This window comes from Arvicanthis niloticus, chromosome 14 (genome assembly GCF_011762505.2).
Source record: "Arvicanthis niloticus isolate mArvNil1 chromosome 14, mArvNil1.pat.X, whole genome shotgun sequence".
Lineage (NCBI taxonomy): Eukaryota > Metazoa > Chordata > Mammalia > Rodentia > Muridae > Arvicanthis > Arvicanthis niloticus.
The window spans coordinates 15,783,131-15,797,442 of NC_047671.1; the positions used below are offsets into that span (position 1 = coordinate 15,783,131).

The 14,312-nt window shown below is 43.0% G+C and overlaps 1 protein-coding gene across 1 annotated transcript in view; it reads left to right on the forward strand.

Annotated features, from left to right (window-relative positions):
• Me2 (malic enzyme 2) overlaps window positions 1-10,773 on the forward strand; it is a 51,630-nt gene extending 40,857 nt beyond the window's left edge. The window contains exons 14-16 of the mRNA XM_034518090.2: window positions 6,341-6,411; window positions 7,219-7,317; window positions 9,997-10,773. Of these exons, the coding sequence (XP_034373981.1) occupies window positions 6,341-6,411; window positions 7,219-7,317; window positions 9,997-10,164 (338 nt within the window). The 3' untranslated portion in view covers window positions 10,165-10,773. The remainder of the gene's footprint in view (window positions 1-6,340; window positions 6,412-7,218; window positions 7,318-9,996) is intronic.
• Window positions 10,774-14,312: the final 3,539 nt, after the last annotated feature.

Consider the following 14,312-nt stretch of genomic DNA (forward strand, 5'->3'; position numbering starts at 1 on the left):
GAGACAACATGCACGGCAACGCTCTTTCCGTTAAATAGACCTGACGTGTTATGAGGGTTTCACACTGGCAGGAAGATACATTTTTAAGCTAATGGAAGTTTTTTGATGAGGATACATGCTGTAAACTTGAGGATAGTCACTAGAACACCACAAAGCCTTCTCATTTCCAGTCAGGGAACATTGGGTGATAAAATTCAACAATTGAAAAACAAAAGAAAAAAGGAACCATACATTGAGCAAGACAACTCTCAGTCAAAACAGTAGACTTAAATGTCTCCATTAAAGGGATATGGACCACCAACAGAGAGAAGGGGAGGAAGAGGTGCTAGAATAAAGACACCTCCGTGGGAGATGCTGGAGAGATGGCTCAGCAGCTAAGAGCACTGGCTGCTCTTCAGAGTCTTTGTCTAACAAAAGTTGTACAAAAGTTTTTGAAAGTTGATATCATAACAGATAAAGCAGTGTTGAAACAAAAAGAGGGGCGTCTTGGAGAAAACAATCCTGCAGGAAAGGTTTGAAGGAACTATAAATATTCTTAGAGATACTGTATTTCAAAATGAGAGGATTTCAGGTTAGAAACAGCAAATTCTTGAAATAAAAGTAGATAGAAAGATTATAAGAAAGAAGTTGAGGAAGTCTAACACGCACCCCGAGCCTTGCATCCGTGGGAGAGAAAGCACGAGACGCAGAGATCGGGTAGTTACTGCAAAACGAGGCTTTTTAATCTGTATCACACACGCGGAAAAACGCGGAAGGGCTGAGCTGTGGAAGGGGTCTGGCTTAAATACAGTCTAGAGTGACGTATTCACTTCTGATTGGCTGTTCGCTCACCACCCAACATTCAGTGACTTTGGCACGCCTTTCTGCCTAGCAGCTGCGCAGATAATTGTTTACATCTGGAGAAGACACGAGGCTAGCGTCAACTTGGGGTGGCAGATTATATTGCGGCTCCTTACATCTCCCCCTGTTTAAATTATTAAAATGAAACAGCCTTTTGCCTATTAAATGTAGTACCAATTAAGATTCGAACTCAAACCCGATCAAGCAAACTCCATCTTGGGGGAATAAGCGATCAAGAGCTTATAGCCCGAAGATTTTTCCCTTACCCTAACCAGGTGCAATGGAAACCAGTCCTCTGGGTGCAAGGGCTAAGGGGATTGTAAAGAGGGATTGACACCCGTTCCTGTGCAATGGAGTATAGCTCCTAGGAGTGCAAGGGCTGTCAACCTACTATTAGGTACCACAATAATTTAGGCAAAAGCTGGCTGGACTTAGAGCTCTCATCGTCCCAGTGCAATGGGCTGAGCCCCTTGGGGTGCAACGACTGAGAGCCTCAGTCAATTGGCTACTTTCTTAGCCTAGATAGTCAAATTTCAGGGAGACGCTTGTTCTAAGGCTGCAAGTGCTTAGGCTTTAGCTACCTTGTCACGTTTTTTGCTGGGCTCTGAGCTTACAAACCAACCATCTATGAATACTAATTCACATCATAGGGCTGTACCAAGCAGGCCTATTCCTGCTCTTTAGAAAGAAAGAAAGAAAGAAAGAAAGAAAGAAAGAAAGAAAGAAAGAAAGAAAGAAAGAAAGAAAGGAAGGAAGGAAGGACGAAAGAAAAGGCAGAAGAAATTTAAGAAGTAAAATCTCCATGGGAAACAGGAAAGAACGAAAGAAAGAAAGAAAGAAAGAAAGAAAGAAAGAAACAAAAGGCAGAAGAAATTTAAGAAGTAAAATCTCCACGGGAAACAGGTTCCATCCGCACTCCATCAAGGCTGGAAATCCGGATTTGCAATTGCTGCTGTACCTGGTCCAACTTCCCATTCCACTTTCCTTTTAAATAAGCAGAAAGATTATGGCTTTAAGTAAATGCATCATTCACAAATCTCAGAGGTGTAACACCTGGATGTGGGGCTGCTGACACACAGCTTATTTGAACCACATCCGTGAGCTGCTTCACATGGGCTTGGAGCCAATCAACTCTCTGATTGACCAAAGTCTCTTTTAAGTCTCCATAATGATGTACTGAGATGGGCACAAAGGTAGGCACATGCACAACCAAGACTAGGTCTAGTGATCCATTCCAGCATTGTGCTAAAAGCATGTAACATTTTTACAATCCAAGATATCAGAATTATTCTGAAAGTTGGATAACATAAAGAAAAATGAAGGGTCTACACACACCAACACCAGTTGTGCAGATGTATTCCCAAACACCTTATTAATTTTAATGTTATTTAAATGGCTAGAGATATTAAATCTTGTAGCCGAAACATTCTGCACTTCATGAACCATATTTAACAAGACAAAGGCAGATATACCCCTTTTTAACATTTTAAACAGTGGCTACAACACATAATTTAATTGTGTTGAAGCAAGATAAACTCAAGAAAATACACATATGATTTAATTTTGGACTTGCATCCCTTTGAAAACATTAAACAGAGGTTTTAAATCCTCCTATGATAAGCTTAAGATGAGGTTTTAGTCAATTAATATCTCTTAACAACTTTTAAAATCACTAAGAGCAAATCAAGATTAAAAGTAAACTATTTTCCTTTGCATGTACACTCACAAGCCAGAAGATGGCATTAGATCCCCACCACAAATGGTTGTGAGTCACCACGTGGCCGCTGGGAGTTTAGCCTTTATATTTTAAATTAAGTCCAGCCTTTAATGGCTGAGCTATTTTTAAAGCCAAATTGACTCAAATATTGAAAGACACTGTCTTTGAATCTTTTTTTGGAGTAACAAGTATTTTAAAAATTTTTAAAGCTCGTTATATTGAAGCAATAGCTTGCAGAAAAAAATTTCTTTAGAGAAATCCACTGATAAAATATCACATATGAATAATACACACCAAAAGATTTAACCTCTTACCTTTTTGCAACAACAAAATTTATATATATATATATATATATATATATATATATATATATATATAATAAAACATTACCCATTTTCTGAAGCAATTATTTTTAACAAATATCGCTCCATGGGCTCTTAAACATTATGAATAAATTTATTACCTGTAAACCTTTCACCTTTATCAGAAATGTAAAGGAATGGTGTAAAAATATCTTTTATATAAACATTTATTGAAATGGTAGCTGGAGAAGACAAGTTAGGCTGTATAAAACTTAAATTTGAACTTTATTTTGGATTAATTTAATAACCAATCTTTTTTGTCCCATGAGAATATCGGATAAAAGCCGATCTTATTTTTTAACAATTGTTACACATATTAGAGGAATCTAAAACATCTCATTTTTAGCAACTTTGAATATAAAGGAATTAAAATAATTTGAACCATATTTTATAAGCACATTTCTAGAATCTGGTCTGTGAAGACTCAGAACAAAATTTAGCAGTTGGGCTTCTGTGGCCGCGGCCTGCATGTCTTAATTCAAATGTAAATGCACTTAACCTCCCTCTGCCTGCCGATTTCAGGCACCGGCCTGGACTGTGTGAATTTGCTTTTATTTAAAACCTTAAATTTAAACTGTAAACCTTAAAAGACACGTGTTGTATCTTTTCTCTATAAACATAAGATCTGACCATGGCCCACAGCGGTATACTCATCACCAAATGGAACTTCCGTGTCCGGAGACTGTAATCTTGCAACCTAGCTTCCTCAGACAGCTCCAGCTCCTGCAGCTGCGCCTGCACCTCGGGGGGGGGGGGGGGGGGGGGGGGGGCGACTCCAGGCCTCGCTCCGCCATCGCGGCTGCACCAGCCGCGTGGGGACCCAAATTAAATTGTTTTCACCTGTGAAATAAGCACAAATAGCCTCTCCTCCCGGCCCGCAGTACCCACCTAGGCAATCTCGCAGCCTCCCGTTCCCACGAGAGGCGGCTGCATGTTTCGCAGCGGCATCCTCTGCCTGCCTGTGCCTCCCAAGTGCTGGGATTAAAGGCGTGTGCCACCACCGCCCGGCTTGCTTTGTCTGCCGCATGTAGCGGAACTCAGACGCTTCTCCAAAGACTCTTTTATAAAGGCGGATTCCTTTTTTCTCCAACCTTCCCCCACCTGCCGGTGGTCCCATGGACTCTGCAGCAGTCCGTGTTCCCTTTGAACACCCCATTTTATGACCAGGCCTTCTCTATAGCCTTCCAACACACTTTAGTTCTGATATGCCCAAGTAGCCATAAAACAATTGCAATATAAGCAAGAGGCTAATTAATGGAGTGGCCGCGGTGGATTTAAATCCGTTTGTCACGACCCCTACTTCAGACATATCTGCTAAAGGTGTACCTCGCTACACCCGCAGTCTTTCAACCTTCCTCGAGTCTCGGGGTCCCTCCGCTGCGCCTAGAAATTCCGGCCGAACCTAGGAAATCCCACGCGCGCCTGGAAATTCCCGGGTTTCGGCACCAGATCTAATGCGCACCCCCGAGCCTTGCATCCGTGGGAGAGAAAGCACGAGACGCAGAGATCGGGTAGTTACTGCAAAACGAGGCTTTTTAATCTGTATCACACACGCGGAAAAACGCGGAAGGGCTGAGCTGTGGAAGGGGTCTGGCTTAAATACAGTCTAGAGTGACGTATTCACTTCTGATTGGCTGTTCGCTCACCACCCAACATTCAGTGACTTTGGCACGCCTTTCTGCCTAGCAGCTGCGCAGATAATTGTTTACATCTGGAGAAGACACGAGGCTAGCGTCAACTTGGGGTGGCAGATTATATTTCGGCTCCTTACAAGGAAGCCACTTAACAGTGGGGACAGGAGGCAGATAACAGAGAATAAAGTCACATGTCCACTCCACAATTACAAGGTCAAAAAATGGACATTTCAGGGCAAAAGGAAAGAATGAAAAAATGGAAGGATAGCAAAGACTTCACAAGCATTGCTCAGAGGAAGGGCTCACCTCTGAGGTCACACAGTGGGGTTAGATGCGTACCCACCAAGATGATGTCACACAGTGGGGTTAGATGTGTACCCACCAAGACACAGGCTTACCTCTGAGGTCACACAGTGGGTTAGATGTGTACCCACCAAGACACAGGCTTACCTCTGAGGTCACACAGTGGGTTAGATGTGTACCCACCAAGACACAGGATTACAAATGAGAGTCAAGGAGTTCCATGCTCCCAGTGATGGAAAGACAGTTGCCTAAACAGGACCTCATACCAGGCAGACCCGGGGCCAAGGCCCGAAGCTGGGGGGGTGCAGGGCCCTGTAGGAAAAACAAGCTAAAATCCTAAGCCCAGAGGAGCAGAAAGAGGTAAACATGTACATTTTCAGAAATGTGGATTTTCAAAAAAAATTTTTTTATTCCTATCAGTTGTTTCTCAGAACAACTGCAGGAGAATCTGTCCTGCTAGAAGGAGAGGGTAAAGGGGTGTTAGTAATTGGAGTCAAAGAAACATGTCCCTGACTGACAGGGTGAAGAGTAAGCTGGGCAGTCAGAGCTGCTGCAGAGATCTGTGCCAGAAGCTCCACGGGATGCAAACGTACAGGAAGACTGGGCAACTAAGGGAGGGCCCCAGGATGAAGTGATGTCAATTACTCAGTAACAGTTAAGGGGGAAACAACATGCGCTCTGGGGACGAGAACATTTATACAAAGCAGAAACAGTCCCGGTATAGCATTAACTCTGCCTGGATTAAATAGTGCCTACAAAGGCCTAATGTACACAGTGAATGTAGATGGACCCCGGCTATGTTTCTGCCCATGTTGGGAAGAGAGAGAAGGCTAGAAATAGCAAGAGGGCAGGATGCTTGTATTCAACCAGGAAGAATTGGAAGTCTTTAAAGCTCAAAAAATCTAAAGAAATTAAAACAAGTTATTAAAGACTCAAACAGTGAAATAATGAGCTGCAGAGCTACAGGAGCGGGCAGTAGCTGCCGCTGCTGATATCAGGGTGGAGGTGGATTCAGACTCTGGTGGTTTTCTTAAAGCTTGGTGAGTGTGTGCTTCTGCTTGGCTGATGGATGTTTCTTTTGGACCTGAATATCTATTCATATTCTCCCCCCCCCCCCTCTCTCTCTCTCTCTCTCTCTCCCTCTCTCCCTCTCCCCTCCCGCCCCCCGTGTGTGTGTGGCTGGCTGGCTGGCTTGCTCTCGTTCAGGCACTGTAGACTAAAGTAGGCCCTAACACAAACCCATAAATATTTGCTATGTTGATAATTGTAAAAAACCAAACCAAACAACTGTACTTATTTCTGAAATGATTTTGTTAGTGGTGAGAAGTAGACATTGACAAAGACCACTTTAATTCAGTATTGCTTTCTCTTGGGCAGTTGCGTTGGGAGCTTATTACTGTTTATTTTTTTCTCAGTTTAGGAATTTAGCCCTTCACAATTTGAAAAGTGACCTTACTAACTGAACTGTGTAACATGTATTCTAGGTGTGGCTTTAGCTGTTATTCTCTGTCAAGCTCGACACATCAGTGACACTGTTTTCTTAGAAGCTGCAAAGGTACTGTGCTAAATACTGCTGATTGTATATAAAGTACAGATTGTAGGGGTGAACAGATCTTAAAACAAGAGTTGAAGCCGCATTATGGATGCAAAGGAAGTTAGCAATCCATGACTTTTTATTTGTCTCCTCTGCTTTATGTGAATTTTTAAAAATCATAGCTTTTCAAATGACTGTAGAAGCTGCGAATCAGTTTGTAGTTACAGCATTCTGTACCTGTATCTCATGGTCCCACGCTACCTGTGTGTCATGTGACCTGTCATATGACGGTAGTGCAGACAGCATAGATTATTACAACATAGATAAAATAAAGCCTTTCCCTCTTAATGGAGCACTGCACCTTTCCAAGGGGATTCTGAAGAACTCACATGAATACTAGTGATAATGTCTATTTTCTTCTTAGCTGCTGTTACCCTCAGCTTTCTGTGTGTGAAGCAGGCCATTCATCAGCTCTTTAGATCTGGTTGTTTATTGTTTAATGGGGAATTGTGTTGTTTTGGTGGAACCTTCTAGTTTTGTTTTCTGAGAAAGGCTCTCACTGTGAAATGCTGGCTAGCCTAGAACTCTCAATGTAGACAAGGCTGGCCTCAAACTCACAGGTCACCTGTTTTGCCTCTGGGTGCTGAAATGAAAGGTGTGTCCCACCATGCCCAGCCATGATGAACAGTTTTCACTTCTACATTGGTTTAGTGTAGTCCTATAAGAAATAAAAATTCTGTTGTCTTTAATTTTCTGTTTTTCCAACGCCTTTTCATTTTACTAGATTCTTCTGTTTACACAAAAATATGTTGTTGTTTCTCCTTTCAGGCGCTGACAACTCAATTGACAGATGAAGAGTTAGCTCAGGGGAGGCTTTACCCATCACTTGCTAATATCCAGGAAGTTTCTGCTAACATAGCTATTAAAGTAAGTAATTTATGACACTTTGCATAAACTCTAATACACTTTCTTGTCCAAGTAATACAAGCATATTAGGAATAAGTTCCCAATATTTAGAAGGAAAATCTATGTGGTACACATTCTGATGTTTTGTTTAAGAAGAGTGTGATGTAGCCCAGGTTAGTATGTGGTATATGACACAGTGAAGAAGACCGACCTGTTCCGGGTTACTGTAGGATTCTGAGCTCAGGCTGTTGCACTCCTGGGCTGGGGAAGGGAGGGAATCTGCTGTGGCTTCGGAGGTTGGCTTTCCTTTTCAAGAGAAAAGGCTCAGAAGAATGCACACAGCTCTGTGCCCACAGGAGCCTGCCACCCCAACCTTATGCCCCAGAGGCTGTGCCCATAGGAGCCTGCCACCCCAACCTTATACCCCAGAGGCTGTGCCCACAGGAGCCTGCCACCCCAACCTTATACCTCAGAGGCTGTGCCCACAGGAGCCTGCCACCCCAACCTTATGCCCCAGAGGCTGTGCCCACAGGAGCCTGCCACCCCAACCTTATAGTCCAGAGCCTGTGTCCACAGGAGCCTGCCACCCCAACCTTATACCCCAGAGGCTGTGCCCACAGGAGCCTGCCACCCCAACCTTATACCCCAGAGGCTGTGTCCACAGGAGTCTGCCACCCCAACCTTATGCCCCAGAGGCTGTGCCCACAGGAGCCTGCCACCCCAACCTTATACCCCAGAGGTTGTGCCCACAGGAGCCTGCCACCCCAACCTTATACCCCAGAGGCTGTGTCCACAGGAGCCTGCCACCCCAACCTTATACCCCAGAGGCTGTGCCCACAGGAGCCTGCCACCCCAGCCTTATAGTCCAGAGGCAGGACAGTTCTGCATCAGGGCCGGGCTACTGTGCTTCTCAGTTTGGTGCTAGTCACCCTGCCTGCATGCATAACCTACCAGGGTCTAAATCTATTGCTGACTCAGCCCTTTTGTCAGCCTGTCTGTTGGGGAGAAATTGCCAGTGGGAACCACTCTGTTCCTGGGCTTTGTGGCTGTTACAGATTAAATACAATTTACACTGACTGCGGCAGCACCTTACTGTTTCAGCTGCCTGCTTGTTACCTACACATGTGACAAAGTGTCCCATCCTCCCTTGAAGAATCTTGTTCCCTTTTGATTGGACCTATTATTATTATTATTATTATTATTATTATTATTATTATTATTATTATTATTTATTCCTTCTTCCTCCCTCCCACCCCGTCTTTTCTTTTTTGAGATTATATTTATGTGTGTAAGTGTTTCCTCTACACTTTATTGTGTAGACAATTAAATGTACCACATGACTGTAGGATCCAGAGGAGGGTATCAGATCTTCTTCAACTGGAATTATAGTTCCATGTAGGTGTCGGGAACTGAACCCAGGTCCTTGGGAAGAGCAGCCAGTGCTCTTAACCACTGGACCAGCCCAGAATTTCAAGTTTCTTTGTTGTCTTATACTGTTATTTCAGTGGATGGGCCTGAGAAATTTATGAACTTTTAGTTTATTCAACTCTTGTTATGATAGAATTAATGGGTTTCTTTGCATATTTTTACATTTTAATCAAAAGTGAAAAATTTTTCTCCCCCTTATATTTAAGAGAAAAGCATTAAAAAAAAAAAATAAGGTAGTTTAGAGTTTGAGAGAAATAGGGTTTATCACAGTGGGCAACACATCTCAAACTGGAAAATGCATCAGAATTGCCTAGAGTGCTTGCTGACAGAGTTCAGGGCCATACAACAAGACTTTGGTCATAAGAGGTTTTGTAGATTTGGGCAGAGTCCAGAATTCCCACATGACGCTGATGCCTGTGATCTGAGGACCTTGGTTAGCATTGGCGTGCACACCTGCCTGTTTCCACTTGGGATGCCTAGAAGCTAAGCACTGTCCCGGGCACCAGTATGGATAGATTGTAAGAAGGAGGAATTGTCTAGAGTCAAGAGCAGGAAGTTTCCAGCAGGAAGACTTGCACGCACAGAAGAGCCCCTGTGGAGGCAGTGGAGGCCACTGAAGGCTTGAGTCAGAACAGTGTGGCTGAGTGCAGCTGCTTCTGGATGTCTCTGTTCCCTTGTTCTGTTTGTTTGATGCATGCATTGTTCTGTTTGTTTTTTGAGACAGGGTTTCTCTGTGTAGCCCTGGCTATCCTAGAGCTCGATCTGTAGACCAGGCTGGCCTTGAACTCATAGAGATCCTTCTGCCTCTGCCTCCAGAATGCTAGACTTAAAGGCGTGTGCCGCCACCACCTGGCTGGCGAATGCGTAGTTAAGATGGCATTTTGTCCTTTAGGGTGGTTTTGACTAGAGTTAGAGTCTACTAAACAGCACAGCCCCTTTCAGCAGGGCTGTGGGATAGAGGCTGGTACATCCTGCATGTAGATTGACATACTAGAACTTAGATGTGCATGTTGGATATAAAGAAATGCTGATCATTCTTTTCTACATCAGGAAAGGTGACCAGAACACATCAGAGCTTTCATGAGATGGTGGATAATTTTTATTTTATCCTTCAAACTTGACATGTTTTAAATAATTTGGAATGAGTCAAAGTAATATTTTACATTTTGGAAAAAGTACACTTCATCTATATGTGTGTCTGTGTGTTGTAATGCTATTCTGTTTCCCTGAGAGACACTCAGAGCCTAAACAGTGATGGTGTTTCTTTTCCAGCTTACAGAGTACCTGTATGCTAATAAAATGGCTTTCCGATACCCAGAACCCGAGGACAAGGCCAAATATGTGAAAGAAAGGATATGGCGGAGTAATTATGTCTCCCTGCTGCCGGATGTGTATGACTGGCCAGAGTCTTCACTGAAGCCTCCTCAGATAACAGAATAGAAGCTTTCCCATTAAGACATTCCATGCCTAAGGGAACCACTATTTTTAGACAAAAAGATAATATTCTCTGAGTTACCGTGTCGTCTGTGGTTTATTCTTCCGTACCACTTTGCTTGGCAATTTTTCTGTGAATGTCACTTTTGCTGGGGACAGACATGTTGACTATACGGCACTGCCTACAGTCCAGTACCGGGAATGCTTCAGCCCCGACAGTCACCTCTGTGCTCTGCATTGAGCTGCACAGTACTGTTACTGTTCGTGAATGTATCTCTCACTTCTTCCCTCAGTCCTCCAGCTGTACATTTGAGTACAAACTGTCGAGAAGAAGCCAAGTGCTCACCGAATCCCAAAGAAAGTGTCAGCGCTTAAAGCTGTTCTTTTCTATACGCTTGATTTCGTGTTCTGCTCTGAAATCCCGTTGTAGTAGACAGGCTTGGGGAAATACCAAAAAAAAAAAAAAAAAAAAAAAGCCCAATTTCCTAGAGCTAAATCAGTGCTAACTAACATTCTAGAAGAGTGGGAGGAGCCACTGCTGCCTTTAGACAAACTGAACAGTCATTTGCAACAGTGTACAAAAACCACTTTTATTAATAAAAGTAATTCCTTACATTTAATTGCTTCAGTTACATTATCTTATTAACCAAACAGGAACTTAGGTTTGTTGACTATGAGAATAGTTTCATCGCCTTACACAGGTGAGGGAGTATCATCTACCTAACGTGCATGACTAACGTCATGTGATTTGGAGATTTTATCTGAAGGAGTTAACTACAGCCTAGACCTTTTTGCCTGTCTGTCATGTTCTTTATTGTGCAGCAGCTAAGAGATTTCTTAGTATACATTCCCTTGAATATTAGTAGTGATGTCTTTCTCTGCTGAGAATGGATAATAGATTCCAAGCTTAGTGGAGGTAAACGTAGAATTAAACCAGGAAATGCCTTCTTTTGTATTTTCGAGATAGGATCTCATTATGTAGCCCTGGCTGTCCTGGAACTCACTCTGTAGACCAGAGTGGCCCAAAACTCACAGAGATCTACCTGCTTCTGCCTCCAGAGTTCTGGGATTGAGGATGCACGCTGCTACACCTGGACTATACCTGGCAGGAGATGCCATTTTTTTAAAAAAAAAATACTTCATTTATATGAGTACACTGCAGCTGTCTTCAGACACACCATAAAAAGGCATCAAATCCCATTACAGATGGCTGTGAGTCACCATGTGGTTGCTGGGAATTGAACTCGGGGCCTCTAGAAGAGCAGTCATTGCTTTTAACCTCTGAGCCATCTCCCCAGCTCAGCCCAGGAAGTGCTGTTTTGAATCCTAGGGTAAGAGTTGTATAAAGACATCAGTGTTCCTGAGTCATGTTCTGAAAGAACTCTGAAGTATTTGGAGAAAGGGCAGTGGCTCTGGCCTTCACCCGTCTAGATGCTTTGAGGGACAAAGTTTGTTTTTATTTTGAGACTGTAGCAAGCTGGCCTGGAACTCACTATGTGTCCCTGGCTTGCTTCCATGTGCTGAGATCCTAGCCATGAACCATCATGGTCAGGGACAAAACTGCAAAATGCTCACCCTGGAATGGTGGCAGTACAAAGCAGTTTGTAGGTGCATACCGCAGCCCATGTTTATACTCTCTGTAGGTAAAGGGGACCCTTTCCCATCCTCCTGCTTAAGAAGACTGATTTGATGTTCTGAAAATGTGTTCAGACTGCTTAGTGCGCACAGACCCTGGGTTCAGTCCACAAGACCACCCCAAAAAGAGGCAGGCTTGGAATGGCATTGCAGTTTTAAGTATGGGTGAACATGATGGTTAACTTAGCATAAATAGCAATCTGTTTAGTAAAATAATGAAATAAATCATAGTTTGAGTGAAAGATGAATATACAGGTATGAGTCTAGCACCGAGACAGGAAAATCTCAAGCTCAAAGCCAGACTGCCTACAAAAGAACTCACAGTATGAATGCAAGATGGCTCAGTGGTTAAGGCCCTTGTCCCCAAGCCCTGACATTTAAGTGCAATCCCAGGACCCATATAGTGGACAGAAAACCAATCTCCAGAAGTTATCCTCTGACCCCTCCCCCACTTGCCACACACACCATAAATAAATAAACAGAAATTATGAGAAATGTTTATTTTTTTTCATGTTTTTGTTTTATTCTGTATATGAAATCTAAATATTGAACATTACAAGTATAAAGACGTGTTGCTGGTTTTTTTTTTTTTTTTTTTTTTTTTTTTTTTGCTGTTTGTTAACGGTCAGGACAGAGGCTGAATCAAAGCACTTTTACTAAGATGTTGCTTGTTGAAAGTCACAGCAGCCGTTTTTAAGGAGAAGATGGCAAGATGAAATATAGCCTACTTATAAATATTATTTAATGTAAATTTCAGCTTATTATCTAAGAATGTGGGCAATGGGAGACCCCAATGGCATCAAATTCAGTGTGGGGGAGGGGGAATTTCCTGGGCCTTCCATGGGGAATTTTGCCAAACAGGAAGGTCATTATTTGGATGAGTGGTGATGGTGCTTTACTCTACTGGGCAGAGGAACAGTTGTAGACGGGTTTCCAGCAGTCAGGAGGAAACTTGATGACGGCTTAGCAGATGCACAGATGGTAAGCTCTGAGAGTTTTATTAAGCCATTTTCCAAGGGTGGCTTCCCCACCAGAAGGTGGCCTCAGAATCACTGTGAACCTCTTAAACAGATATCCTTGTCTTCAAACCCATAAATGACCTCTAGTGGGGAGAGCCTGGGGAGGTCTCTTTCAGCAGCATCTCCAGGATGCTGACGACACCATGATGTGGCACGGCAGAGAGTTAGCCCGAGCTGCTGGGACGGTTTCAGGGTGGAGTTCACTATCTGGAATTTCTTTATTTCTTTTTTATTGAATTGTTTTTCGTGTATTTTGATTTCATACATTTCTCATTCTCCCAGCTCTCCCTACTCAGTTGTCTCTATCTCTTTCTCAACAACAAAAATGAAAAAAAAAAAAAAAAAAAAAAAGGAATGTCACTAAGGCAGTCCCCATGCCTAGTAGTTGGCCAAACACAAACACACCCCATGGCTTTTGTGCTTTGGGTGTTTGTTTGTTTGTTTGTTTGTTTTGTTTTGAGGGATTTTGGTGGTGGTGATTGTTTTGTGGGTGGTGGCTTTTTTGTTTTGTTTTTGTCTTACTGGTTGGCCACTGAGGCCTCACATGTCTAATGATCTCCTTGCGGTACCCATGCTGTTGGTGCAGATGCAAAACTGGGCGTGTTCACCTGCATTTTTAAACTTAGTGCTCAGAAACTATGCTTGCGTTTATATGAAAAGAGTCAACTGAAATGACATGGAATGGCTTTCATTTTAATTGTCTTTAACTGACATAGGATAGTAAGCTAATAAGGAAACTTTAGACACAATTTTTCTGGAAACATATAATCTGGAATACTTTATTAAGCTCATAAAATTTAGTGACCAGGTTTTGTGTGTGTGTGTGTGTGTGTGTGTGTGTGTGTGTGTGTGTGTGTTTTGTTTTTTAAGAGTAGCTATCCAGTGTCTATTTGTGGGGCAGTTTTCTTTATTCCCCGAGGAAGGACTTGATTTTTCTCTAAATTATTGGTTTCTGAAGAGGTTTTACACAGTTACCAGTGGATTCAGACTGCCGTTTTAAGGAGTGCGGAGTGGAGTGTTAGTCATTGCTCCCACAGGGAGTGGAGACAGTGCAGGGAGCCTGGCCTTGGAGGAAGTACAGATGTCTCACTAGACTGTCTGTTCTCGAGTGCACCTAAACAAAATCAGCCTGAAGAGCAATCACCATACTTGAGGACATTAATACAGATCTCAGAGCTCCTTACTGGAGCTCCATGTCCAGAGAAATCCTCAATGGACTAGCAGCGGCATCCTGTTTCCATTCAAGATTACTGCAGTGCAGACATGTGGCTGGCTGCACACATGAGACAGGTCTCATCAGCCACTGTGATTTGCACTTGTACACAATGTTAAAATGAAACCCACTAGCCAGGTGTGATGTGTGCCTTAGTCCCAGCACTTGGTAGGTAGAAGCAGGAGGAGCAGGAGTTAACTACTTATGGAGATCAAGGCTAGCCTGGGCTACAGGAGACCCTGCCTCAAAAAAAAAAAAAAACAACCCTCAGATGAAGAGCTAAAGCT